General features: G+C 39.5%; 1 protein-coding gene across 5 annotated transcripts in view; it reads right to left on the bottom strand.

The window, feature by feature from the left end:
• Window positions 1-585: 585 nt before the first annotated feature.
• opa1 (OPA1 mitochondrial dynamin like GTPase) overlaps window positions 586-27,563 on the bottom strand; it is a 31,273-nt gene continuing 4,295 nt past the window's right edge. For 2 of the 5 annotated variants that reach the window (XM_015043204.1, XM_015043367.1), the window contains 26 exons: window positions 26,999-27,081; window positions 24,655-24,801; window positions 22,422-22,475; window positions 22,238-22,342; window positions 21,988-22,074; window positions 21,572-21,685; window positions 21,071-21,151; window positions 20,897-20,971; window positions 20,732-20,803; window positions 20,410-20,509; window positions 20,126-20,256; window positions 19,379-19,451; window positions 19,215-19,287; window positions 19,015-19,130; window positions 18,160-18,224; window positions 17,895-17,971; window positions 15,702-15,867; window positions 14,962-15,114; window positions 14,642-14,750; window positions 13,565-13,644; window positions 13,271-13,411; window positions 13,068-13,184; window positions 12,884-12,977; window positions 12,353-12,463; window positions 2,169-2,242; window positions 586-2,052 (listed from right to left, as the gene is read on the bottom strand). In XM_015043204.1, coding sequence (XP_014898690.1) covers window positions 2,178-2,242; window positions 12,353-12,463; window positions 12,884-12,977; window positions 13,068-13,184; window positions 13,271-13,411; window positions 13,565-13,644; window positions 14,642-14,750; window positions 14,962-15,114; window positions 15,702-15,867; window positions 17,895-17,971; window positions 18,160-18,224; window positions 19,015-19,130; window positions 19,215-19,287; window positions 19,379-19,451; window positions 20,126-20,256; window positions 20,410-20,509; window positions 20,732-20,803; window positions 20,897-20,971; window positions 21,071-21,151; window positions 21,572-21,685; window positions 21,988-22,074; window positions 22,238-22,342; window positions 22,422-22,475; window positions 24,655-24,801; window positions 26,999-27,081 — 2,489 coding nt within the window. In that variant the 3' untranslated portion in view covers window positions 586-2,052; window positions 2,169-2,177. The remainder of the gene's footprint in view (window positions 2,053-2,168; window positions 2,243-12,352; window positions 12,464-12,883; window positions 12,978-13,067; window positions 13,185-13,270; window positions 13,412-13,564; window positions 13,645-14,641; window positions 14,751-14,961; window positions 15,115-15,701; window positions 15,868-17,894; window positions 17,972-18,159; window positions 18,225-19,014; window positions 19,131-19,214; window positions 19,288-19,378; window positions 19,452-20,125; window positions 20,257-20,409; window positions 20,510-20,731; window positions 20,804-20,896; window positions 20,972-21,070; window positions 21,152-21,571; window positions 21,686-21,987; window positions 22,075-22,237; window positions 22,343-22,421; window positions 22,476-24,654; window positions 24,802-26,998; window positions 27,082-27,563) is intronic. The other 3 variants (XM_015043523.1, XM_015043441.1, XM_015043288.1) reach the window with 2 other exon arrangements.

Consider the following 27,563-nt stretch of genomic DNA (forward strand, 5'->3'; position numbering starts at 1 on the left):
AATAAGGATAAAACTCAAATACTGGTCTGATATGTAAAAGAAAAAAAAAAGTAAGAATTTGGACAAAACCACTTCGTGGCTACTATTAAGTCTAAAGAGCAGTGATTAACTATTTGAAATACCAGTAAATTTCAAAATAAAGTCTGATGCATCTGTCGTACCTCTGAAAATAGACAATCAAATTGATTCAAAACATGGTTATCAAATCAGCAGCGTTTCGTTTCAGGTCTTTCATCTAAAGCTAACAGAAAACCTGTTGGCTAAACCAAGGAGAGCATCAGAAACAACGCATTATTATCAGGAGATCCTACAGAAATGACTCGCTAAAGGTACTCCTGTTTGCTCAGATCTTATGAAAATATTGACAGATGCCGTGCTTATGGCAAAAGCAATCAGGCACAAAAATTGGTGACTATAAGTTTTAATTTAAGGAATTCGTTTTAAAAATAAAATTTGCTTTTCGTCTTGCAAAGTTTTAACTAGCAGATGTTGGAAGGTCAGCAAACATTTGCAAACTGCAGAGGCAAATCAGCCTCTACTAAAGTAACAATAAAAGAACAAACTGACAACATAAAAAAAATGAAATTTATTTATTGACGTCAATTTTATTTTCATTTAAACACAAATTAAATAAATAAAGCACATCTGTAGGGGGGGGGTACACCATGCACACGTTACTTTCTACAACATAAAACATGTCTTAGGACCAGCTGTTTAGCTTTCTGTTGCGCAGGTGTCTCACTCTGGATCCTGGTGCTGTACATGATAGCGGCTCCCCGACTGCCCACTCACTTCGTCTGTGCAGGAAGCACGGTCTGGATACTTATGTACACATACCCATATACACATCTGAGTGAATGAAGGAGTGAAGGAACATGGGCAACGTATTCTCACTCCTCCATTCAGGCAAATATAGAGAGAAGAGAGCAAGATGTCGGTGACGTGAAGATTCTTAAAGGTTCAGATGAAGAAGGTGCAAAAGGATGAGAATCTGGGGAGCGAGTGGAACAGGGAGTCCTGAACAGTGACTGGAACAAAAGAAATGGTAGTATGGAAGATTTTCTGTCATTTTGCCACCTTAGAAACCATTCAGACACAAAGGTAAATTTCAGTACAACAGCTTCTGTGTTGCATACATCTAGACCCACTGCAAATGGCTGACAAAAAGGAGAGAAACCTGGTGCAAATTCAAAAAACATCTGGAAGAGAACTCAGCCCATTTGTAAATGAGCCCACTGAATCAAACAGAATTGAGAATTGGATCAGCTTTTCTAACAGACTCCAAACGCAGAAAACTAACTATAGTGGGACAGATTCTAAAAATCTAATCAAATTTACCTGCACAGGTGTTGAATGGGCATTTTTTTTTAAAACCTCAATGACGACTATTTCACTTTTTAAAAGACATTTTATAATTTGTTTCTTCTATTTAGCGTTTCAGTAAGAGAGCAAGAGTTACATTTGGGGCATTTATGAAATTAAAATAAAATTGCTTGAGAAGTTTGTTGTGCACTTTTGGATGGATGAAGCAGATTTCTTAATGAGGGAATAAACTGAATAAAAATAGATCCAGTTTTATGAGGTCCGAACGCTTATGAGTACGGACAGTGGAGAGTGTTGGTGAACGGAGAGCTGGACACTTGGATGAGCTTAAACGTGGAAATCAAGTGCTGTTAATCCTAAGTGCAACTATTCAATATTTTAGAAGATAACTGGCTTTGATGTTTGGATGAGACAGAAAAGACAAAATATCGAAAAGAGCACAGGACATGTCCACAGTCCTCAGCTATAGGGCACAAGTGATGCTTAGCGTTGCATTTCTCCTTCAATCTCAGTATGGGTGGGTTGTTGTGCTCCTCTGGTGTCAAAGCAGCAAGAGGGGTTAGAAGTAAAGGAAAAAGAAAAACAACTGTTCTTCATTTGTGTTCATGTCCATCGCTCCATCACTGTCCAAGAGTCACCGATAGTAAAACCAGGAAGCTGTGGAGATGGAGGCAGAAAGGGGCGATGGTGGTCATTTACAGATGTGTTGTCTTTGTTCAGTGCAATAAGCTGTAGGAATAGAAGAAAAAAAAAAGTAAACTGACTTGTCAGGATGAAAATAAACACATCAACACCTTTCCTGCCACTTTGCATTAGATTGAAAATGTCATCCTAGAGAGAAATACCTGGATCCGTTACTTTTCCTTGTGAAGAGCTTCTATGAAAGATTCAAGTTTCTCCTGAATCTCACGGACTTTCTCTGCAAAGGTAAGAAAAAAAAATGGCATCAATTTCAAAATCAAATCTAAAATAGTTTAGCGTGAAAATAAAGAAAAAAACAAGACTGTGGACAATGTTGCTGAAAAACAAAAAAACATTTTTAAAATTATTATTATTGCTGAACAAATAAGACATAAGGAAAGATTTGAAATGTTTTTAATATATTCCCTGAGTTTTTAATTTATAGTTAAGTTAAGAATTAAGTTTTGCTATAATCAACAAATTATTTCAGAAATCATCATTAATATAAATATTATGGATTCATATACAAATAAATACATATCACCTATAATCCATGAGTATATTTTACTTTCTTTATCAATACATTTTGTATTCTAAACATTAAATTGTACAGAATAATACATATATATATATATATATATATATATATATATATATATATATATATATATATATATATATATATATATTTATTTATTTACTATTATCTGACTTGCAATCTTTAATACAGAAATATTTTCTTTTTAGTAACACTAAGATTAGACTTCATGCATATCGACTTATCCTCTTTTCCAGGATGATTAGGAATATTTATTTCTGGGTGTTAAGTCGGGTGATGAAAGACACACAAAAGTAATTTGTGCATGTGTAGTTATTCCTAATATATAATGTCTAAATCCAAATTTTTTTCCTTTGACGTTTATTTCTAGATAAAAAAAAAATCCCCCATATTGTCACACAAAAAACCCAAACAGCTCTCTTTGACAGTGACAGCCAAACCTCAAGGCAGACCTACTTTGCACATTTGATGATGAAGACTTATGAACCCACATCAAAGCTGTCACACTCTCCTTTTTATGGCAAGTACCTCCTGGGCACATTGCTAATGGACGGAAGGCGACACCTTAACATCATTTCAGAGGGGAATCTACCGGGGAGGAAAAAAAAAACCCTCACTTTTTTAATATAACTACTATTGTCCATAGAGCATAATACAAGCAATCCTTTCACCAAACATGTAGCGTCACGCGAGATGAGCGAGCCGTCTAAAGCAGTCTTAATCACTGATTAAACAGTGGCTGAAGGAAGTGTGTGGGCCAACGATGGAAGGAGGAAAAAGAAGAAAAAAAAACAAAATACGAAACCGTAGCTCGCAATGCCAGCTGCACCTCCGGGGCCTGGCTGACTCTCCAGCTTCCCCGTCACCCTCGCTAATCTGTCTGCATCTCCTCCAAGCACAAACTCAAACACTGGCTTTGAAGAACAAACCAGCACCGCTCCATCTTGATCAATCAGCAGCACGAGACACACAGGAGAACTATTGTCGTTTCTGAAAGTTACACAGCTAAGAGTAACTTTCAGGAACATAAATCAAAACGGTTTGGACCGAGAGCAGCAGCGCCCGAAGCATCTATACTGTCAGCGTGGAGGTGATAACCCGATGTTCCTTTAGAGGGAAACTGAATATCATACTCGGGGGACTTCTGTGAAGCCCTCCTTTGATAGGCGCACTAAGGTATCTTTTTCTTGATGGATGGATGTTTTGAGAGAGAAAGCCACCCCGCCACCTGCCTCCTAAAAAACTGGCATAAGAACAAGAGACATGGTGGAGCGAACACAAGAACCGGTCCAAACCGAGTCAGAAACGCTGGCTGTGAACTCCTGTCCTGCAAACCTGAGAGAGCTGCACAGTCATGCCACTTCCACCCTCCAACATGTTCCCAACTGGCAGGTGGCAAGAAAAAAAAAAAAAATTCCCAGCCTTTGATACTCTTATAACGCACTCAGACAAAATGGCAGGGTGTAAGGAGAGGATTACTACACCTTATGGAGGCATTAAAGGGGCTTGTGGAGGGGGAACGCCGACAAGTCACACCAGCAGGTGTGCAGCTGAATGAAACATAAACCTGTAGTACGGCGCTGCGACAGGCAGCCCACCGCAGGGCCCGGCTCAACGCAACAAACAGATTAGGCGACGAGCCCCGACCACAGGGCAACATGACTCAATCCAGGACCAATAAGAACAGGATTACAGACATCTGCCTGACCTGGGGAGAAGAGCTGCGAGGCACTAGGGGTTTGGAGGGGGCCGGGGCGGATGGTGTGAGGGAAGGAGGGTACCGACTGTCAAATCGTGAAAACATGGGAAATCCCCTGGCTCAGGCTTCAAAGTTTGTTATTGGCTTTAGATGTGGATGTTGATAAAGTGGCTCGACTTGGATTTCAAATATAGAACGCTCAAAACTGGTCGGCCATTAATGATCCTTCCAATGGAGGGCATAGAGTGAGCTTACAGGTCGAGTTAAAAAGCGAGAGAAACACAGCTTGGACAGGCTGTAAAGAGTTACAAAGGAGGATCTTTCAGGAAAGTCGAGGTGCATCACCAATCCTATCATGTCACACACGACTTCCTACCACATAAAAGTCATCAATTCCCCTAAAGTTTCAGAAAAACTGAAAAAGTGTTTTCTATTGATTCACCTTAAAATGTGCAGAGAGGTCATCACAATCAGCCAATTGTTGACTTGCTAGGCTCTGAAAAATGAGTGGCTGGGCGGGAGCTCAAGGAAAACGGCCACACAATTCTGACTTCTGTTTGTTTTTGTTTTTTTTGTGCACTATAGATAGATTAGATGCAGCTGAGAAAAGTAGAAAAATGAACAAAGTATCACTTTTGCCCATTTCAACCCTAAAGACTGATATTTCTCCCCCCCCTCTCCCCAACACCATCTGTTTGCAACCAAAAGACTGAAGCAGGATAAAGAAGAGGCCATAACAGGCCTTAACTAACTGAAGGAATAATCCACCAGGACTTTGCTCCGTTTAGTTGCGGATCCACTTTTGGAGTCCAACTGACCACAATGATGAGTCGTGGTATACAGGTTTTACCTTTGAGTCACAACGTCTTGCAGAACAATCCTTGTTACGAAAAATATCTCAATCTGTCTTAGACTACATGTAGTCTGGACTGTAATCACAGAACGGTATACTATCTTGTTTATGCATCGTCTAATTACTGGTCATTTCCTTTTTCTGTTATATTTATTGTTTATGAATGAATGCATTTATTAATTAAATAAAATTAACAGTTTCTTACAGGTTGATGCCCCCAGCAGCTCTCAGGAGCCTGGAGGTTGAAGCTGAGTACGAAGTGCATTCTGAAGAATAAAAACTGTGAAAGACTGATATTTCTTTCCCCCCAACACCATCTGTTTGCAACCAAAAGACTGAAGGAGGATAAAGAAGAGGCCATAACAGGCCTTTCTTTTCACCATCCTGTGGAAATGAAACAAAAAATAATAATAATCAGTGGTCAGAGTCACCGCTGCCCGTTTCTCACTGTGCAAAAAGGGAGTAGCGGTTTAAGACTCCATTTAGGCTCCTGTTTACTTAAGAGATGAGCCCCAAAACAGTCATTCAGCCGCTCACCCCTTTATCTGGTCATGAATATTCCCATAATCCTCAACCCTCAATCCCAGAGGCCCTTTCTTTCAGATGCTTGGATGTGTGTGTGTGAGAGAGAGAGAGAGAGAGTTGCAAAGGATGGAGAAAAAAAAAAGTGGGAAGCCTTTTTTCAAATCCTTTCTTTTAAGGCCTTTCCTCTGCTGATCTCCACATGAAATGATATCTCATTCACCGGCACTACAGAGCCCCGTAAGTCTGCAGCGGCCAGAGCGCTGAGCCAAAGAGCATTTAATTGACCAGTAATTAGACGACGCAGTCCTGTTGGACAAGTGACCAATGCAGAATAAAGAAAAAGATGTGAAAAAAAAGAAGAGGGAGTTCTGCAAGATGGACAATCGTTCTCACAGGATGTGCGAAGAACTGAAGACGAAGAAGTTGTTGAGAAGACGGCAGCGGTTCGCAGGACAAGGAGCAATTTCTTGTCCAAACTCGTCATGATTCACGAAGAAACCTTTTATATCCCATCACTGCCAAGGTCAAACTAAACCACCACTGAAACCGGATCTTTTAATGTAACAAACAGAAAAGCTTCTCCCCCAGCGTGTTGCTCGATTCTTTACTGAATCTGGATCATCGTGCAATAAAACCTAAGCCACAGGAGAGGTGGATGCAGGGAAAGTGAGTCTGGCAGCAGCCAGAATGCCATGTCAGTGGCAGAGCAATGAATCAGCCCCAGCACTCAGGGGTCTTATCTAGAAAACAGATGCCTGGGAGTGACGAGTCCGACCAGGGAGAGGGACACATAGGTCTGAATGGGTCAGCACCTGGGGTCAGCCAAAGGTCGGACCAAAGGAAAACAGCAACATTTATGGTGATTTTTTTTTTCTTTGAGAAGAACCAGATGATTTAACTGGCTGTATTGACAAACATTGTTTATAACTCCAAAGTGTTAGATGGCAAAACTTTAGTTTGGGTTGCAGATGGTGATGGTCGGAGGGTCATCTGGATGGAGCTGAACTCTGTCCAGTTTTAAGGAATTATCTTAAATCAAACATGTGTAGGCGACGCCCAGACAGACTGGTTTTCTGTTTTTGGAAGGTGATTGAAGGTGCAGAGGTCAGCCTGTGACTCAAAGTCGACGCTACAGAAGGTCTGGGCTCTGAAGTTGTCCCTCTTGAGTCCCAGATGATCCTGATAATAATCCACTTTTATTACTCAGAGGAACTCCTCTTTCCTTTGTACAAGTGTGTGGAAAAAAAAAAAAAAAAAAGATCTTTTGCAAAACATCAACATGCAACCAGGAACATGTGCTGGAAACATGTGAACAGAAACCTGGATGAGTTTCCCTTCTGATCGCTCCTCATCGTTTGTCTTTCCCACACTTGACCTTCCTGTTTCCCTCAGCAGGAACGGAGAAGGCTTCAATATTTCTTAGATGGTTTTATTCCAAATTCACCACCTTAGCCATCACTTTTTAATGGCTTGTCATACAAAATACAAGCTACCCCAAGTCCACCCAAGTCTCTTTTTTTCTGAAATGAGTAACTTTTAATGTGCATGTGGTATTATAATACACTGTATTGCTGCGGAAGAGAGAGAAAGATGTTCCTAGATCATGACACCAGAGTCAGGATGGAGAGACCGAAATGAGAAGAGAAAAAAAAGAAACAAGGAGAAGAGACAGATGATAAATAGAAGAAAATCTTAATTTGGTAAAACGTTCAAGATTTTTTTTTTCTATCACAAAAGTAACATGAGGAGAATGAGGTTAAACGCAAATATAACTAAAAGCTCTTTCTTGCTTTTATTTGAGAACTACTCTACCCAGTAGTGAGTCACCTCGCAATTGGAAGGTTGTGGGTTTGATTCCAGCTTTCCATTGACACATGTTGAAGTGACCCTGGGCAAGTCACTTAATCCCAAGTTGCCTCTTGATCTGTGTATCCGTGTATAAATGTGTGCGCAGTAGTGAGTGTGGATGGGTGCAAAGTGCTTTGAGTGGTCAGTATGACTAGAAAAGTGCTCTGTAAATTCAGTACATTTGCCATAGAAGCATGTTAAAAAGTGGAAGGCAATGTAAATGTAGTAAATGCTTGCAATTTTCCTCTTCTGTTAGAAAAAAACAAAAACTGTGTATTAGTTCCGTTATACCTCAGACTGATGCAGGTTGAGTAGAACACGGTAACGTGGAAAAGCAACAGTTTAAGAACAGAAACTAAAAAAGGCTCAATAAATGAGCCTGGAGTGCTCGCCTGGAAAAACTGCAAACACTATTTTTAGCTGTAAACACTTCTGTGGCACCCGCAGAGTTTCAACGTGGCGGTTTTGGTCCACGTGGCAAAAGGTCAGAGTAAACGTTAACACTCTCTGCTTCCATCTATCCCGCTCTCAGGAAGATGTTAACCACAGCACCTTAAGATCATACGTCACCCCTAAAGCTGGGGCAGAACAGAGGAGCACTTCTCCTTGAGCCCTCACTAATCACTGTGAAGGAAGCTGCTCAAAGGAGGCGGCGCAGGAGGAGGAGATGAAAGGAGACAAAGTGAGCGTGAGGCTGAGAGGGCATTCCGCTGAGCAAGCCCAGACAACTACAGCTTTATTGTGTCCTGCTTCCACACCAGCAAACGGAGAAAGTTACTGCATGCACAGGCAAGCCAAGCACTTCACACATTATTTCCATTTTTTTTTTTTTAAAGGAACCTCTGTTGACACCTCTTGTTCCCTAACCCTCAGATAACCCCGCTTTCACGTAAGCTCGAATCCACGATTCTCCACAAATTGCTGCATTCATCAGTTCCAACAAGCCTCCTGTGAAGGTTGTGGGGATTATGGTAAGAGGTTGTGCAGTGGCCAGGTGTTCCTTCTGAATCAACTCTTCTGAGTTGTGCCCAAAACCCAACCGTGGCACAAATTTTTGAGGTGAGAAAATGCAAGAAGCATAAAATCCTTAATTTAAACTGATAAAGTGATTGTACTTTACAGTGATTCATATGCAAATATATTAAAATGTGAAAATACTGTAAAATAAAAAATAGATTAGTCATTCTGTCCTACTTGAACCAGCCTTATTGTTAATTAAATGAGATATTTATACCCAGTTTCCCAGGTGGTACAGCAGCATTAAGAGCATATTGTTAATATGCCTGAAAAATTTATGAAAAGAGCATTTGTATTTCATCTGAAAATACAAATGCTTTCCCATGCTCTTCTCTGATACATTTCCAGAGCTGGAAAAATTAAAAACAAGATTTTCCAGACTGCATAGAAAACCTGAACTTAAAGGATCACAAGACGATGAGACAATATCTGGTTGATCAGCTTTCATCCAGTAATAAATGTCACAGATAGCTCAGATATATTATTGAAAGCTATTCCACCAGGTTATGCAGTATATCTCTTCAGATTTTTTCTGTTAATATTATTAAGTCCTGTTTGTCTTAATTTATCTGCTCTATTTATTCCAGTGATTGTGTCTCTGAAAGGATCACGAGCTCAATATTTAAGATAAAGCAGAGAAAACAATAAAAATGAAGAAATTGAGAAGAAAATGGGTTGTTCTTGCTCACAGTCAAATTTAGGTGATGGGTAAGTAACATATTTGGAAGTTCATAAGTAAGGTGAATGGAGGCAAAAGGTCAAAATGAACACACAAAATAGTTAAAATGACAATGCCTACAGGTCATGTTTTCTATCAGTAATACTTTGTGCTCTGTTACATCAGGAACAGTAAAAATCACTGAAACCACACAAACACACAAAGGACAGTTTCCAAATTTGGGCAAAGGAAGCAGCAGCAGTGATTCCTGCTCTGGGTTTGTACATCACACCTGGGCTTTGCTCCAGAGGCGGCGCTGTGCCACGCAGTCCGTCTGGCACACGCTGACCGTCACACACACGCACACACACACTCCTCTCTGCAGCGTACACTGTTCTTCATTCATTAAAAGGCGCCTTCACACTCCCTCAGTGACGCACGCACCTGACCTCTATATTTGTAACCTGAGCGGTGTTGAGGCTGTCTGTGAGCAGGCAAACAGAGCTTAACAGGAGCCTGCCCCCGGGAGAATATTTCTGCCTTTGTTAAGTGTGTTTATCCTTTCCCCTCCGTCTCATATCTCTCCATCTTTCTCCTTCTTTGCTCCCTCCTTTTTTCTAACAGAAAGAGAAGTCAGGTGAAGGTATCCTCCCTGATATCCCATTATTTCCGTCCAATTCTGTCAAGAAACGAAACAGAATCTAAGAGTTGCGGAAATAATGAAGGAGAATGTGGGGAGGCAGCGTGAGTTTAAAAAAAACAAAAAAACAGGGACACCTGGATTAAGTAACCGTTTGTGTTAACCCGCTGACCTGTGGGGGTCAAGCCATAGTTTGAGCTCTAGGCGAAGTGACCTGCTGTCTTTAAACAGAGAGATAAGCAACATTTCTGAGGAGAGATGATTTCAGAATGTCGGGAAAACAGTTGCTTCCCAGACAGAGAAAGTCTCCTTTCCCGAAGAGCTGAGCTCACCTCAGAAGGTGTGGGTGTAAGTCCCGTCAAGGGCTCTTAACCCCAGATCTGAATAAACACCAAAAAACCACCACAGTGGTTAATCTGGTAGCAGATCCAATGTCTGCTAAAAGCTGACAATAAAACACTGACATTAGAGAGTAGACAAGCCATGTGATGCAAATTTAAACCTGATGTATTTTGGGGAAATTAACATCTCCTATATTTTATCTTCTTTTTCATTTTAAATCTTAAAGAATAATTAAAAAAGCAGTTGTCAAAAAATAAAATTTATATGCTGCCCATGAAGTAGTCATACCAGATTTTGTCATGGCTTGCATTTGTGTGATCAGGTCTTTTGGGGTTCATCTCTACCAGCTTTAACATCTACGATTGTTCTTCCCAAAACAGCTAAAGGTCAGTCAGATCGGATGGAGAGTCGCGCTTAACGATTCTGTTGTAGATCTGATGAATGTTTCAGATCTTCCTGCTGGAAGATCTCTATCCAGTCTGAAGTCTTTCGAAGCACCAAACAGGTTTATACCAGGACAGACCTGTAGATAGCTTCATCTATCAATTCTGACATGTTTCCCTGCTCCATCAGAAGAAAAGCATCCCACTGCATTTCTTAAAACACAATCTAATATTCAACAGATTTGAGGAGTGCAGAACTAATAGCCGTCTTCCAGCTCTGCTGCTCCTCAGCTGATGCTTTAGGTGAATGGTCATGATTTGGTAGGTTTCAGTTGTCTTACTGCTTCAATTTTCTCTCAAATCTTGCTCTCAAATTAAACCTGCTGGATTTACATAGAAAATAAATGACACACTTTAGTAATTAGGCCACTTGTAAAAGGAATTGGTAGCTCTTAATTTATTAACGACTTTCAAATCCTTAATTTTGGTTGTTACATGTCAGAGCTGTTGTGAGGCTCTTACTGTAAGCAAGTACAGAGTTTGTGTTAAGGTGTGTTTCCATCTCACAAGGTTCCATGACAGAATCAAACCAAATTCCCACATCTATCAGACACGGGAGGCTTTGGTGGAGGGAAGTGCCAAAGCCACGCCTGTTTGGAAAAGTTTGGGATCGGCTTCTCTTTTAGGGTTTACAAGGCCAGGCAGGTTTAGGGGGTTTTACACGCAGTGTGGTACGGACACAGGACTGTGTGTGCTTGTTCTCTCTTTTTACTCAACTCCCTCCAGAGGAAAAACAATGACAATATAAATACTATTGTGTGTCTATATTATTTACACACAACTTTACGAAGCTGGAGAACAACTTGTGTTATTTTGGTTGTGCCATATTTTCTGAAACATGTTATGAGCTGATTTATAAACAAAAGAGTTGCGTTATAAACAGGCTAAACATGTTACTGTGGAACTACAACTGTTCCATGTGAAAACATGGCAGCCAGAGAAAGACATGAAATGTGTGTAAATACAGCATTTGTGCCATTTGATAGATCTTTAAAACTAAATGAATAAAGCCATGACTGTTTTAGGAGTTACATTGTCACAAACATAATAGCTTTCTTAACCCATCACTCCTAATTTCTCTTGTATAAGCAGTAATAATTTTAACATTTCTATTTTTATGTAACCATTTTGATGTAATCAACATGAAACAATTGATATTTACTTTGAGTTGAAACACAATGAGAATCTCATTCAACGCACAATTGTTGAAATGTCAACATTTAAGCCAAGTTTTCTGAAAACAGTTAACCACATATAATGCAGTAAGTACCATTGGTGATACTAAGATATGAGTAATAAGATCAACCAAGAACCTGAAAGGACATTGGAGCAAATCCTCTTTAAAAAGCAACTGTCTATTTGAACCTGACTGCACTGTGAGCTGTAGCTACGTTAAGCCAGGAGTTGTTATCTGAAACACTACTGCCCCCTTCTGACCACTGAAAGAACTTCCTTTTCTTTTTATATAGGGGTCTCAAAAAACAGTCCTCAAAACTCAATCTTGCTACTTTTACATCCTCACCATGTTAAAGATCTGCAGAGGTTTGATACTCAGTCTTTTATTTGATTTAGGTGTGTTGGAACAAGGATGCATCTAAAAAGTTGTATCCGTGCTTGAAATGCTGCAGAAGAGGTCGACTTAAATGTAAAAAAGCAAACAAAATTATAAAGTTGCCAAGTAAGTAGCTGCTAATAAAAATCTCTGAGTTATAGCAGGAATATTCCATTTTAACCGAAGTGTTTGCTGTGTGGTTTTTATCTTACTGAGATCCTCAGCCAGCTGGACTCTGCGGCCAGTGATGAGTTGAGCCTTTTTCTCCGAGTCTTCTCCAAAGTCATCCAAGACCTCTTTGACATTTTTCTCCAACCGCCGCACTGCAAACAACCAACAAGCCTCACATAAAAACGATGCTAATTTAGACTTTTTAGAGGTGTTCCTTTTAAAAGACATTTTATTAATTAAAAAAAAAGGAGATGGGAGGTGTTTATTTGAGCATATTGAGTCCAAAATCAATATCATTCCTAAATGAAAGAGTTTCAAGCTGCAAGCCAGATCTGGCTGCATACTTTTTCTTTTTATAAAGTATGTACAAAGTAAATTTGTTCCGATAAATATAAACCACGTCGATGGAAATAAACTACAACTTCCAAATAGTAAAAAAAAAACAAGACACCATGTTTCTAGAAACTATCCAACACAAATAGACAAATTGCTGCACATCAGGTTTTTTCCACTTTAAACCGTTTCTGATGAGTGACATTTTAGAGCTACTCTCGGTCATAAACCATTCTCACCCTCGGTATTGGTAAGCTGCTGCCGGAGTGTGTTAGCGGTGATGACCAACATCCTCTGGATCCTCCAAAACAACACCACATCGTTGCACTCCAGCTAAGATGAAAACGTGTAAAAACACAGGGATGTATTAAAGGTGTGATCAAAACAAAGGCTGGTGCATTATCATTCACTGTCCCTACTGACCTCAGAGTCAACAAAGTGTCTCTGGTAGTAGTAGAAGCCTCTCTTGCAGAGGTTGCAGTGAGTCAGTGCTTTCTGCAAGAAGTGTCTGCGATAAAGTTGATGCCACGTGTCTTTGATCTGCACAGGTAGGAAGTATTTCAGTAGTTATAGAAATATGCTATTTACACCTAAACCTGGTTTAGATCATTTGTCTTTGATCCTACCAGCACTGGGTCCACTTCTACCCCCCGTCCCTCCAGGTTCTTCCTCACTGTGGTGACCTCATCACTGGCCAGGTAAGCAGTGTGGTCATCATGCAGCTTCAGCAAGCGATCCAGCTCTTTTTTTGTTTCATTACGAATGTGCTGCAAGACCAGAGATCATTTCATCATGATCGTGAAACTCGTTTAGAAATAGAGAAAGGAATTGTGAAACTCTGGATCTGGACATAATAAGGTCTATTGCCACTTTTCATCTTTCCAGCATCACATCTGTTTGTAACGACACATGGTTCTTACCTGTTCTGGCGTCCGGTTCACCCACGTTAGCCACCTCTCTTTCCAGTCAGGGCCCACCATGTCTTTGATCACAGATTCATCTTAAAGAGGAATAGCAGATAAAATATCAAGGTAGAAGGAAACAAATTAATGCATGTTACAAAAGCTCTGCAGGACCTTAGTTTGTACTGGAGTGCGCTGAATGCCAGAATTCATTTTGATGAAAATCAATCCGAAAATTGATTTTCAGATATAAAATCAATTTAAATCTTCAAAATTCTATCTTCTTCCCAGTCAACAAACACACCATAGTTAAATGGCTGGCTTGTACTTGTAACAACCCTCTTCAGTGTAAAGTTGTTGCTGAGGGAACAAGACCCAGTTATCTATTTTTACCATCAGCGAGGTTTTTAAAAATTAAGTTGATTAAAAAAATAGTTTCTCTTCTCACACACACCTTCTGTGAAGATGCTTCATCATCCAATATAAATAACTGATTATCTATTAAAATGCTGCTACAATAAATATATGGAATAGCAGTTTATTATTCATCATCAGTGAATCCAATAGTTTTTTTTCTCATATTAAAGTTAGAAAAAAGCCGTTATTTTAGTTGGACATTATTGAAAAATATTAAGCATCTCCAAATATTAGTGAATTTGTATGTTTCGATGCATGCATAGAAAGTTAATCAGATTTATGAAGGAGATGCGCTGCAGCATAGATACCACTGTTCAATAATCTGGAGGAGTGAACTCTATAGATTTCCAGTGATGCAGGAGGAGACAGCTAGAATTAGTTAAATCATATCAGATATATTCTGATACAATACAGAAAATAAACTAATCCTATGTAGCAACAATAATCAGCGGGGGGGAAAATAATCACATTTAAAACATGAATAAATTGTACAGGTTTAGCACAGATTTGTGACTTTAAAGTATGTGGAGATTATAATTTGTTCTGTAGTCTCAGTCTCTTGCAGTATGAAGTTCAGGAAGCACTGATGGTTCTACAATGAATTATGGGTAATCTTCCACAATCTATACAGATCTCTAAAACAGTGATTCTGACAGAAGGACGCTGCGGCGAACATACTGTCTTTGAGGCGTGACTGCAGCGTTTCCTCCATGAACTGGATGGCGGCATCCCACTGAGGTTTGTCGGTGATGGATCGGTCTTCTAAGGCGTTGTGCTGGATCACCCTCTGACACGCAGCAGCAAGAAATATAAATACATTACAAAATGGGACGAAAAGTATTACAGCTTAAATATACAGTTAGTGCTACATGTGGCCTTAGTCAGAATGGATCAAAGCTATAAAGACCATCTTTCTTTAACAGATGCAGATCATCAGAAAAGAGTTGTGGGAGTTTCTGCATTGCTGCACTCTGGATGAGTTGACTTTCTGTGTTTACCAGACTGTCCATGGCTCTCTCATTCCACTTGTGCCTCTTGATGCTCTCGTCCTTCACTGCCTCCTTCAGCTTGTCAAAGATGTCGTCCTGGTCTTTGCCTTTGTATTCAGCCATAAAGCGAGCAAACTCCTCCTGCAAAGTCTCCCAGGCAACCTGAAGGGGGGAGATTTGGCAAAGCAGATGGAAGAAAAGGCCGGATCTGTCTTGACATTAAAATGAGGCAACCGATGCATTTAATGCTTCCTACAAAGTGCCAAAAGTGATCAGCATTAACTAAGCAATAGTAATTAAAGAAACAGGAGGGACGATTTGGAATTAAGACAGAAGAAATTAACCGATCAATCGGCTACCAATTGGAGATAGTCAATTTTTCCTCTGACTGATCAAAATCAAAAGTATATGCAGCAACCAACAGTAGGGCTATATTAGAGCATCTTATGATGGGATTAGATTTGGTAAGTATTGCAATGATTATATCATTTGTAATATATGCTCATCTTCTTTTTCCCTCTGCTTCTCATCTGTGTCTTAAAAACTAGAAAAAAAGGTTCAAATCAGATTTTCCTAGTCAGACCACAAAGAAAATCGGAAATCAACAAAAAAAAAAAAAGAAACTTACTTTTTTCCAAACTTAAGTATTAAATCAGGCTCGGAGCCCTGATTACAAATATCAGATGAGCAGCTATCAAGAATCAAAGAAGACTGCTTGCACTTATGTGGGTTTTATTTTAATATTTTACCTCCAGTGCCTTATGTGGAAGCTGCTTGTCAGTCCACTGCTTCAGCTTGATGTCTACAGTTGTGTTAAAGGTCCCAGAGTCCATCGTCTGGGCAGCAGGCAGATAGATATTCTCGATGACATGAGTGGAAACACGTTCCCAAAGCTTTTTCTGCAGAATAGACTCCCTGTGTGGAGCAAAACATGGAATGCATTAGTAATGAGCTGAATAACAGCTGTTTGTTGATTTGTAGCATAGTCCTTATGGCTGTTCCAGTCTCAGTTTTCCGTTTAAACCATGTTAACATTTTCAAGATCTGAACTGTCCTTTTTGGTTGCATTTAGAAGCATTGATCCAACATAAATGTGCCAATCAAAAACCTCTATGTTTCCTGTACAGCTCAGTAAAGTGACCCACTGGGTGCTTTTATTTTTGTAGCCAGAACTACGATGACTCTGTTAGCAGCACAAAGTATCGCAACTTTCCTTTATGGCATAGCGACTCAGGAACAAAACTGAGTCTCCCTGTAACCACAGCAGTTTTGCTCCTTTTCTCATTAATCATAAACATTTCCTCATATTTCATGCCGTGTCCCCTTTGTTCCAGCTGGCTCTGCTCTCTGTCAATAAATGCTATCTTCAATTGTGCTGGCTGGCTAACAGGGCCACCCCTGCTCCTGTCCACGGGCCATTCATCAGATTATTGATCAAAGTAAACTGGAGGCACGCACACAGGGGATGGCCATAGCACAATGCATACATCTCATTAAAGCAAGCTTTTTCCTCATACTAGATGAGATAAGCTGTATAGTCATACAGAATGTATAAACAAAGATAAATGACCAGTGGTGTATTTTAAAAGAAATTAAAAAACAAAAAAACATGAGATCTGCTTATGTGGGATAAATAGCTTTCAACTTTGCTATTAGGAAGAATTTTAAATAAATGAGAGTCTATGAAGGGAGCAATAAATGCTAGGGATGATAACCAGGATATAATAAATCTAAAATATATTATAAAGAAAAGATAGTTTAATCATTCAGCTAACAAAGTGAAATTCTCAAAGTACAAGTCTTCACAATAACAAGAAGTTACATGAGAATAGAAGAAATTATTTTAATATAGAAATACAAAAAATGTAATACAGTCAACGGACTGAAAAGTGTCATCAGGTGCTGCACAGAATATAGGCTCTACCCCAGCCTCTGCAATAGACTGCTGGCTCTGGTGTCTGTCATATTTGTCTTGACAGTACTCCATTGATTCTCTGTGGGATTACGGTGAGCAGAGGTTTCTGGTCAATTAGGCAGACTGATACAATGATCACTGAACCAGCTATTGGTACCTTCAGCAGTGAGGGAGAGTGCAAATAATACTAGAATATGAAATCCTCTAAAACGTTTGTCAGCAGAAGCATGAAGATTTCCTGGTAGATGACTGCACTGACATTGGACTTGATAAAGCATAGTGGACAGCAGATAACATGGATGCAAAATCATCTCTGAATGTGGAGACCTTAAGAAATTTAAGTTCACACTGGATCTTATGGAGCTTGGATTCTGTGCCTCTTCCCTATTTGTCTTGACTCCGAGACCTTGATTTCCCCGGAAAATGTACTTTAGCCTGAAACGAGAACTCTGGACCACTGAGCAATAGCCCAGTCTTTTTAGGCCAGGTCAGATGGTTCAGACCTTGTACATGGTTCATGAGTGGTTTAACAAGGGATGGCTGTTTTAACCCATGCTGACTCCAGCTGTTGTCCACTCCATGTCCAAACTCTAAAATAGGATTTGTTTCAGTATTCTCTAAAACTGCAGTTATCCCTGTTACTGGTGCACCTTTTTTCAACCTCACTTTTTCCTTCCACTCAACATTCTATAACATACCAGGATGTAGCTGAGCTTAATTAACAATGACCTTTTGTGGCTGATTCTCCTTGCAGACGGTGTCTGGGACTGTCTGCTAGATAACTGCAAGTCAGCAGGCTTCTCATTGTGTGGCCATGACATAACAGTTATGTATTAAAATATTTGCTGGTTTAATATTATTATAGAATTATATGAATTTTCCTGGAAATTGTATCATTAGTTGTGAGTCATATTATGTAACATGTTTCACATTTCCAATTGAATTTCTGAGATCAATTTTTGTTTGAGGAAAATATCCATTGACATTTCACTATAGATGAACGACAATATAACTATCTACGACTTACCAGAGTTGGGGCGTCACTTGACTCAAACTAATGACTTCATCCAAAATTTCATTTTTTGCTTTTTCAAAGAGTTCATTCTGCAAAAAGACAAAACACCATGAGTAATCACCCCAGACTGGAAAACATTTCAGAAAGAAACCTGTGACCGCTTTTCCGAGAATATTAACAGGGTGAATAACCAATCAAATGAGCTTATTAGGATAAGTTTACTAAGAAGCTTTTGTATGAAAGAACCACAGAGAAACATGGACTGTGTTCGCCTTACTCTGTCAAGTTCTCTCAGACGAGGATAGTTGTTCTTCCATTCAGTCTCCAGGTTGAATCGTGATGCTGAGGAAAGATGGGACTGTTATAAAGATTATATGATGTTCATCACTAAATGACGATTTCAAGATGGGTTGACATATACACCCTGATAAAGAACTTCCTCCAGTCATTTAACGGCGTTCTAATTTTAGCTGCTTCGATGTATCCAATAATAGATTTCAACAATCAACAACCATCTGCACACACAGCTCATTTTATTTCCACGTGGTGTGATATAAAACACACTTTCAGGTTGCTAATGGTGTCCATCCTTTAATAAGAGAGGCTGAGGACACTTTGCACACTCTTTCCTAACTGGTCCCTTAGGAGGTGAAGCAATGGGGCCAGTAGCCTATGCTTCATCAAAAGTCAGAGTTTTAGCTCTAACGTATGCACAAACACACACACGTGCGCGCGCACACACAGGTGAAGCAAGCCTGGTGCCTTTTCCCTCGGCTCCCTATTCACACTGCACATTAGTCTAATTGCAGCTTTGTGGCGCCAAGAATGGAGGATGAAAGCCGGCCGCATGTGATTTGATAGGATATAGATCGATATGCAACACAATGGGTCTATGGGAACTGCAGTCTCACAGCTATAAATCTCCTCTGCTGTTAGCAATGGCTTGTGATTGTCTAGACTAATTGAAGCAGGCAGAAGGGAGGGACCGGGGAAGTGTGGCAGGGTGAGCCGAGAAAGACCTGGAGACAGAAGACTCTTAGTGTGAAGAGGAAGCATTGTCTGGTTCATTTACAATTACTGCCTCAGAACCTTTGGCCGAGATAAACATTTAGTAAATGTCAGGCGAGCATACCTTTAAAAACATCAGCTTGCTGCTCCACAGACTCCCTGACCATCTTCCAGAAGCAGTCAGAGACAGCCAGACTCAGGTTCTTTGTGGTGACCTGATGAGCTTTCAGCATACCGTCTCTTTTGGCACAAAAACGTTACTTTCAATTTCACAGTTATTCACTTGAATAGTCATGATAGTTTGTTTGTTATAGTTTAACTTGCCTCAGCAATCTGGAGTTCTGGAAAAAGTCCTCTTCGTAATCTTTAATTGCATCTATGCTCTCCCCGGTGCCCCCTTTGAATGCAGACATAAACAGTCAGTAAAAATCAGTGAAAAAATAAGAAAATAAATACAGCAAGCCGCAAAACTCTGGAAGAATTTTTACCTTTTCCTGTTACCACAGCGAAATAACCAAGAGCTTTCATGGGAAACAGCCTTCCTTCAACAATTTGCTGAATCTAAAAGAGAAAAAAAAAAAAAGTATTTTCAAAGGCACAGATCAAATTGTAAGAAATTCCAATTTGGGTTACAAAGTTCTATATATATATATATATATATATAAACGGTGTATATGATCAAGTCTAGTGAATACCACTGATTATCTCATCATTGCATGTTTGTGGGTGGTATATATGAGGCAAAAAGTGAACCTTTTATAACCAAACCTGGTGAGTTAGAAGAAGGAAAACAGGACAAGTGCAAATGTTTAAGCAAATCTGCAACGACTAAATTTTGATGGTTGGACGCCTGGTTCAGAACATTTAAGTGGCTCAAAGATGGAGCAACTGTGAACCAGTGGTAGCAAAAAGTAAACCAATACACTATCAGGAAGGTGGTCATAAAGTTATGCCTGATTGGTGTATGGTCCATTAGAAGAGATTGAGCTCCCTCTAGTGGATCACCTGGATATAAAACAATATTGGTGACTAACATTTTACTGGCTTAATAAGTGAAAATGCAGCATCACTATCTTTAATTCAGTAATTGAAGCAGGTCAATAAGACAGTGACTGCAGTGTTGGATGGGTGCCTTCACCAGGAAATGAAACCAAAATGAGAAATATTTACAGCTAGTCAGTGCATAATTATAGATATAAAGCAGCACTTGTGTCGGAACGGCTCAGATCTCTTACTCTGCTTGGACTGGCCAGGTTCTTTTCAGCCAAGTCCACTTTAGTTAGAACAAAGATGGTCCTTCTGCCCTGAGGGTCCATCTGGCTGACCAGGTCTGTTACGATGCTGCGCTCCGCATCCACACTGCCGTCTGGGTCGAGGGAGAATAAACAGATCAAAAATGACAAACCTGGAGTCCAGTTTTTTATTTCTTGTGGAAATCTCAGGACCTTTCCACAAATACTGTTCCTATATTATGTTCCCTCTACATCAGGCAATGGAAAAGCAAATGGCCATGTCTCACCTTGAATACAAAGAATGATGGCATTAGGGTTTAACATGTAGGCCTTGCTCATGCTGAAGATAGTTTCCTTAGTGTCTGATGCCATGCCCGTCGTCACCGTCTAGAAAGTAGTTCAATTACATTAATTACATAAAATCTTTGTTTTATTAAAAAAAAACACACAAAAAAAAAACATGTATCTTTAGCACTGGGGCTCCTACACATTCCAGGCATTTCCTAATTGCATAGGAACCCTCTAGCAACAGCACTCCATACATATTAAAATTATGTATGGATATAAAATAATATATCAGTGTCTATCTGAGAAAGTTTTATTACTCACACTGATGACACCAGGCAAGTCAACAAGAACCATCCTCTGAATACCCGGTCCTTTAACACTCAAAGAGATTGTCTGTTGTGGAACAAATGAAAGTATTTTATCAACTGTTCTAAATATAAATAAGATAATTTTTTTGTTAATAATCCAGATGAAACTTTGTCCAACCTCAGAGCTGACTGTCTGTCCCTCCTTCACACTCTTCCTCATCCTCAGCTCAATCTCATGCCTCAGAGCAGCCAGCTGCACGCAAACCAAGAAGAGAAACAAACATGTTGTGTGAAAAAGCAACAGGATTGCAGTTAATCCTTAAATAATAAATCAGATGCATGTGTGACCTACATCCTCATCCTTAGTGAGGTCGAACTCTCGGCCACTGTCTTTGAACATGGCCACATGGTGGGGACCTTCGCTTAATGTTACCTGTAGGGACAATATAGAGGTTATTCTAAGGCAGTGGTCCTTAACCTTTTTTGAGGTACCGAACCCACCAGTTTCATATGCGCATTCACTGAACCTTTCTGCAGTGATAAAAATATGATTTCTTTCCCCCAAATTCAAGACATAGGGTGACCCAACTAGACTCTAGTTGGGTCACCCCAACATCACCAAGTCTTCTTAAAAGGTAGATTCTCTGAAAACGTCATGTAACTCTGTAACTCTGCAGCAAGTGATGAGAAAGTGGGGCGTCATCACGACTTTACACAAGTGTGTCTTTACCTCTGCGGCAGAGGCTCCGCCGAACCCCTGAGACCGACTCATCGAACCCCTGGTTAAGAACCACTGTTCTAAGGGAAAGAAGGAATCGAATCCAGACATAAAACCACTCTGTCCTCCACCCACCTTCACAGGAGAGCGAGTCATCATCTCTCCTGATCCCCTGGGGAAGATCCTGGCCTGGGCAATCATCTCAAGGACGCTGGTCTTCCCAGCACTTTGATCGCCAACCACAACCACCTGAAGGACAGAGAGCAGGAGAGACGTTGGATAAACTACAAATTAGGTTATTAGTTACACCATGAGGAATTACATGATACAAATGACATCAGCTAAATACAGTAAGACTGAATAGAGAAACATGGGGCACTAATATTTAGTGTTAGAGTGAATTACAAACCAAGAGGTAGTTCATAACTTTCAGGAGTATAAAATGCCGATATTATTCAACTAATAAGGAAATTTAACAAAAAAAAATGACCAAAATGTTGCTTAAGTAATAATCTGAAATCTGGCTGAGGATTACAAATTGTGCACCTCACCCTGGGTAAGTGGTCCTGGGTGTTGTAGTTGGAATCATAATCAGACAGGATGTCGAGGACTTCAGAATAAAGGTCAATAAGGGATTTTTGAAAAAAAAAAAAAAAAAAAAAAAAAAAAAAACATTAAATGGCATAATAGTGACAAATTGAACAGGTTCACAACTAAACAATCTTAAAAGCCACACCACAAGCAGATATGGAAACCTTAAAATATTAAAGTGTTTAAGGTTTGTGTCGATAAATGACTCACCTTCACCTTCCTTTGATGAATCCCCTTATCATCTTTTTGCAGCACCACTTTCCTTAACTCTTTATTTTCCTTTTCCAGTCTTTCCAGCATGCGCTGATACTTTAACTAAGAAATAATTAATCATATTAGCAGGCATTTCACACGGCCCTTTTATCATTTTCGTTTGATTTTGGAGATGCACTACCTGAGTTCGAAGAAGCTCCTCTTGGAGCTGGTCAATCTTTTCTTTGTCTGATGACTGAAAGTCACAGCAGAAACAAAGACGAACAAGATAAATGGGTAAAATTCATGCTTCCTTTCAGCCTTCGGCTTGTAGCTTTCCATTATGCTCAGAGTACTATTTCAGAAGAGAAAACTCCCACCATCACCGCAAAGGTTCAATACATGCAAACTGTATTGCATAAAGAATCAAAATGGAAAGTCATGTTAATGCATAAAGATCCAAACATTTCAGGCAGACAGTCAACATATAACTGCTATAACCCAGCTTTAATTTCAGGGATCCACAAACAGGCAGAAATTAAAGAGTGAATCCTGTAAAAATCAAGCCAGGTTTATTTACAAAACCATTTTGTTACAAAAGACCTGATTTTGTTAAACCCCATTAGATTTTAGTAATTGTATGACCGAGTGTCATCTCTGCATGAGACCAACAGAAGACAGGAAACAAGAAGAAACAGAACTGGGAGAAGGTAAAATTAACATAAAAGACACACAGACACAGCAAACTACATGAGCAGAACTACTTCTTCACTAAAAAACAGAAACAAGAGTTTTGTTTTGAGATATTTTCCAGCAATATGCAGAAAAGTTCACAGCAACAAACCAGCTCCTTTTGAACTAATGGCTTCAATTTTGACTTAAACTTCAGTTCATCCCAGAGATTTTCAAAGAGGTCAGCTCACACCATGCCGCTGGTTGCCACACAGGTTCATGCTGTGCTCCCAAACATTAAACGAGACAGTTGATCATCCAGCTACATCTATGGTCATGAGAAACTAAATCCATTGCAACTGTTCCTAGAAGTAGGCTGCAAAAGATTCATGCATGTCACGCAAGAATTACTGGAAAATCTAAGCCCAGTGATACACATTTAGTCAGACGTGGAGACTATTGTCAAGTTTTTCAGAGAAGGCTAAAAGTGTCGAGATACAGCACCTTGCACAACTATTCACACTCATTGTACTGTTCAAATTTGTTACAGTACAGCAATGAACCTCAACATATTTTACTGGGATCTTATGTGACAGACCCCCAGAAGGGATTGCAAAAATTGAAAATGGAAAGAAAATCAAGCACGCATTTCAAATTTCTTCACAATTAAAAGTCTGAAAGGCGTGTCATGCATTTGTATTTAGCCAGCTTGCGTGGAGTGCCAGCTTCACTTTGCAATGACTGCTGCAAGTTTCCGCAGCCAAACCTTCCTATTAATTCATCTTTGCAAAACAGCTCAAGCTGAGTCAGACTGGAAATATAAAATAGAAATTTGCAGCAGGTTATTGATTTAGTTCTGAACTTCAACAGGGAACACATTCTATTGTAGCTCCAGCTTCATCTTTACTGTTGCAGCTTTTATTTTTCACCATTATTGTCCTCTATTTTGCTCAATCCATCCTCCCATCAACTGTGAGAGTGACGTGCAGTTCTAGTTTTCTGCCATACTAAGAATGCTGCAGTATATAGGCAAAAGCCTTCTTCCAAAGAGGTCAGATTTGTGGAGCGTACAACAAATCGTTGACAGATTCTTCCACCTGAACTTTGGAAGCAGCTCCAGAGCTCTGTGATGTGTTCTTAGTTTGAGATACGGCTTTAAAAAACCTCCACACCTTCATCCCTGACCTGTCTGCTGTGTTCTCTGGTCTCTAATAAACTTATTCAGCCTTTAACAAACCACTGGGTTTATACCGAGATGAAATTAGGACTCTAATAATTGATTTCTTGGGTTCAAAAATCAACTATTAGATTAGTTACATGGTTTTAGTCTTTTAGTTAAAGAGACTAAAACCAGATAAATGCCACATTTTTATATAATCCCAATAAAATACACTTGAAAATTATGGTTGTAATGTGAAAAGGTTTAGAGATATGAATATGTTTGCAAGGCACTCCAGGTTTGTGTCATCACTTCTACAAATATAACAAAAAAGGATAAAGTATATTTTCTTTCATGAGATATGAAATAAATACCTAAACTGACAGGATTAAAACCTTCCAGTTACAATGTTTGTTTTGCATGACAAAAGCAATAAAACACTGTTGAAAGTTTCTACATTTAAGCAACCAATCTATGCAAAACTTGACTCCAGCTCAAATTAATCTCACTTCACTTGAACCAAATTGTCCCTCCTCTGTCCTTTAGCTGGACGTTTTTGGGAGTTGTTGGTGGGATTGGGATCAAAGTGAGGGGGGGCCTTCACCTTGCGCGTCTGTGTCGAGGGGTTGTGGTTCGCAGCACGCTCTTGGGATGACGTATGCGCACTATTGGCTGCAGCGGCCCGCCGGACCTCCTCCTCATGCCGCTGGATCTGCTGCTGAATAAAAATCAGCTCTCCGAGCAGACCCTGCTGGGTGCGTCAGAGAGACGTGAGAGAGAGGAAGGAGGAGGAAAATAATAATAAAAACCCAAGAACAACAACCGGCCACCGGGTTGATCCATGCCATGTGGACCAATGCTTGCATCCCAATGCAGGAAACCCAGCCGGGACAGCTGGCACTGGTGTTGTTCAGGTGGAAGAATCAGAATTCAGTCAGGATTTGTTTGAAAGAATCAAGAAGAATCTTTCACTTTCAGAATCTTGCCACCATCGTCAGTGAATAAAACAAAGTCTGTCTTGGTTCAAAACAAACTTTGCCAGACTGAGGGCAGAAAAGGCAACTAATACCACAATCAGTGCCTTCCAGCAAGGGGCAGCAACAGTGACTGGTGCTCCTTATGCACCATAGGAGATTAAGGACAACATCAAAATTGTAACAATTCTCTTGAAGTGTTTTATGTATTAAAACAAAATGTTAACGTGGTTTTAACTCACCTGGTCTGTGAATGCTTAAAGTGAAAACTAAATCAGCAAAGCAAGCATTAAAATCTACTGAGACGAAGCAAAAAGCAGGTGGATTCTGTCTAGTTTCAAAGATCCCCATCATGAAACACAGAGTTTGTCTCATTTTAGAGCGCTAGCTTTTGCATTGGGAGTAAGGCATGGAATATAAAAGTTGTGTTCATGTTGGAGACTCTGATTGTAGGTACAAAGAGGGAAACCGGCAGAAAAGTTTATTAACCCTCCCGTGGTCTTAAGAGATGGGGTCATATGAACCTCAACTGTTTTTTACTTTGTACCTGGCCGCGCCAACTCCGCGTGCGTTTTTACGAGACAGTCTGACACAAAACCCCCCCTCTCACTCCGCTTCCCCACTGTCCGACCGTCACCTGCAGCGCCAAGACCGCGGGAGGGTTAAAATGCACCTCTTCCTAATTCATAGATTTTCAGGTTGGTTTCGTTTTAACTTTGCGCAGTTATGAAAATACACAAAAGATAGAAAATGGTAACAATAAAACGAAACACGAGAAGGTAGGAAGGAAGACAGGAGGAATGAATACATACAAAATATATTTTTTTGCAGAGACAAATAAAGGACTAAAATTCAAAAGAGTAACCAAAAATCCACTACAAAGTATAAGTTACCAAGATGTTTTTTTGTTTTTTTTTTAACTCACAATCAGAGCTAAATAGGTATGAACAGGCAATCATAAAGAAACCTAGGATTGTTTTCCAGCTCTCAGTAAGAGTGATACCAAATCTAAGCGGTATGTTGTATAATTTCTGGAAAATCTGAAAATAATGTCAGATTTCAGAAAGTGCAAAATCACATCCAATAAACTGAACGAACCGAAAAACAGAAATGTTACTATTTGATGCAATTTTTGAATTCAATGTGCAATATTCTAAGCACAATGTCTCAAAGTATTATTATAAAGTAACTTTAAAAAAATGTATACTCATGTATCTTTGATGGCCATTTGATTGAACTAACTATGGTTGATATGGTGACAGACTGCAAACAGAAGTTAAAGGGACTACATCATCAGATTTTAGAGCCACAAAGGCCACAAATTTCAAAAGGATAAAAAATAAAAACCACACTATGCCTTTCCATTGGTTTCTAACAGGGTAAGTACATTTAAAACTTGCTTTCCTGATATAACAGTCTTCTTAGCCACAGCTGCTAAAATAAGAAGGTGCTAGCATGATGAGTTGTTGCTTGTTGTTGGGATATGTATGATATGAGTCCACTAATTGGGAACGATGGAAAAAATACAACAGTAAATACTTTTACTATTGCAGTTTTACTTAAAGAAAGAGTCAACCAAGCTGACGACCAAAAGCTTGAGCAGAGTCAGCTGCCAGGCCACTGAACAACCAAGTTTTAAACAAGTCCTCATTCATCTCTGTGGTGAACTGCAGGCAGACCGGACTCAACACCAAGATCTTTTAAATCTCTCCTTAGGGTGTTTGTGTGTTAGGTCTCAAACCCACTGCCCTCAGACTCCACAGCAGTTAAGTCTCCGTAAAAATCCACACTCAACTCAACTTGGATTTGACTTCAGTCATAAAAATAAATAAATTGGTTGTGAGATATAAGCGTGAAGACAAATAATGATAACAAATATAAACGATAATATAGTCCCTTTAAATGATAGAGAGTGGTGCTGGCATTGAGAGAGCATAAAAGCTGTGACGTGTGAAACAGATTTTAAACACTTGCCTTTTTGTACTGCTTGTCACTGACATCATGTGCAGCTCCGGTTGAAGAATCTGTAGCTTTTAGAGCAGGATCGCCTGAATTTTCTAAGAGGAAACAAAAACACAAGACGTAAAAAAGTAGTGACAAAAAGATATAATAATGCTACAGGCTTCAAGGGGTGCTTGATTAAAAAAAAGCCCACAAATTTGTGATTAAGTTTAAATGTTTGAAAATGTCGCTGAAATCCTTGAGTTTGTAGGTAAGTAAATCACATTTTCTGAGGTAAAATATGAATTAGTTAGTCTAGATGTCCTAATGACAACAATGATATGTTTATTGCCGATTAAATAGTTTATTAAAGAGACAAAATACATCTATATCTAAATAAGTTTCCTCTGAAAGAAAACTGAAATCTTGAAAATTACATTTTGGGTTCATATTTAGATTAATGTTATTTGACTTTAGATTAATATTCGTTTCTAATGTGGTGCAACATTGTTCAAATCACACTTGCTTAAAATAAAAAAAAATAAAAAATAAACTGACACCAATTGTTTTTTTGGTTGAATGACTAAATCATGTTTAA

This window comes from Poecilia latipinna, unplaced genomic scaffold, assembly GCF_001443285.1.
Source record: "Poecilia latipinna isolate Pla-1442-1.1 unplaced genomic scaffold, P_latipinna-1.0 Scaffold2, whole genome shotgun sequence".
Taxonomy (NCBI): domain Eukaryota; kingdom Metazoa; phylum Chordata; class Actinopteri; order Cyprinodontiformes; family Poeciliidae; genus Poecilia; species Poecilia latipinna.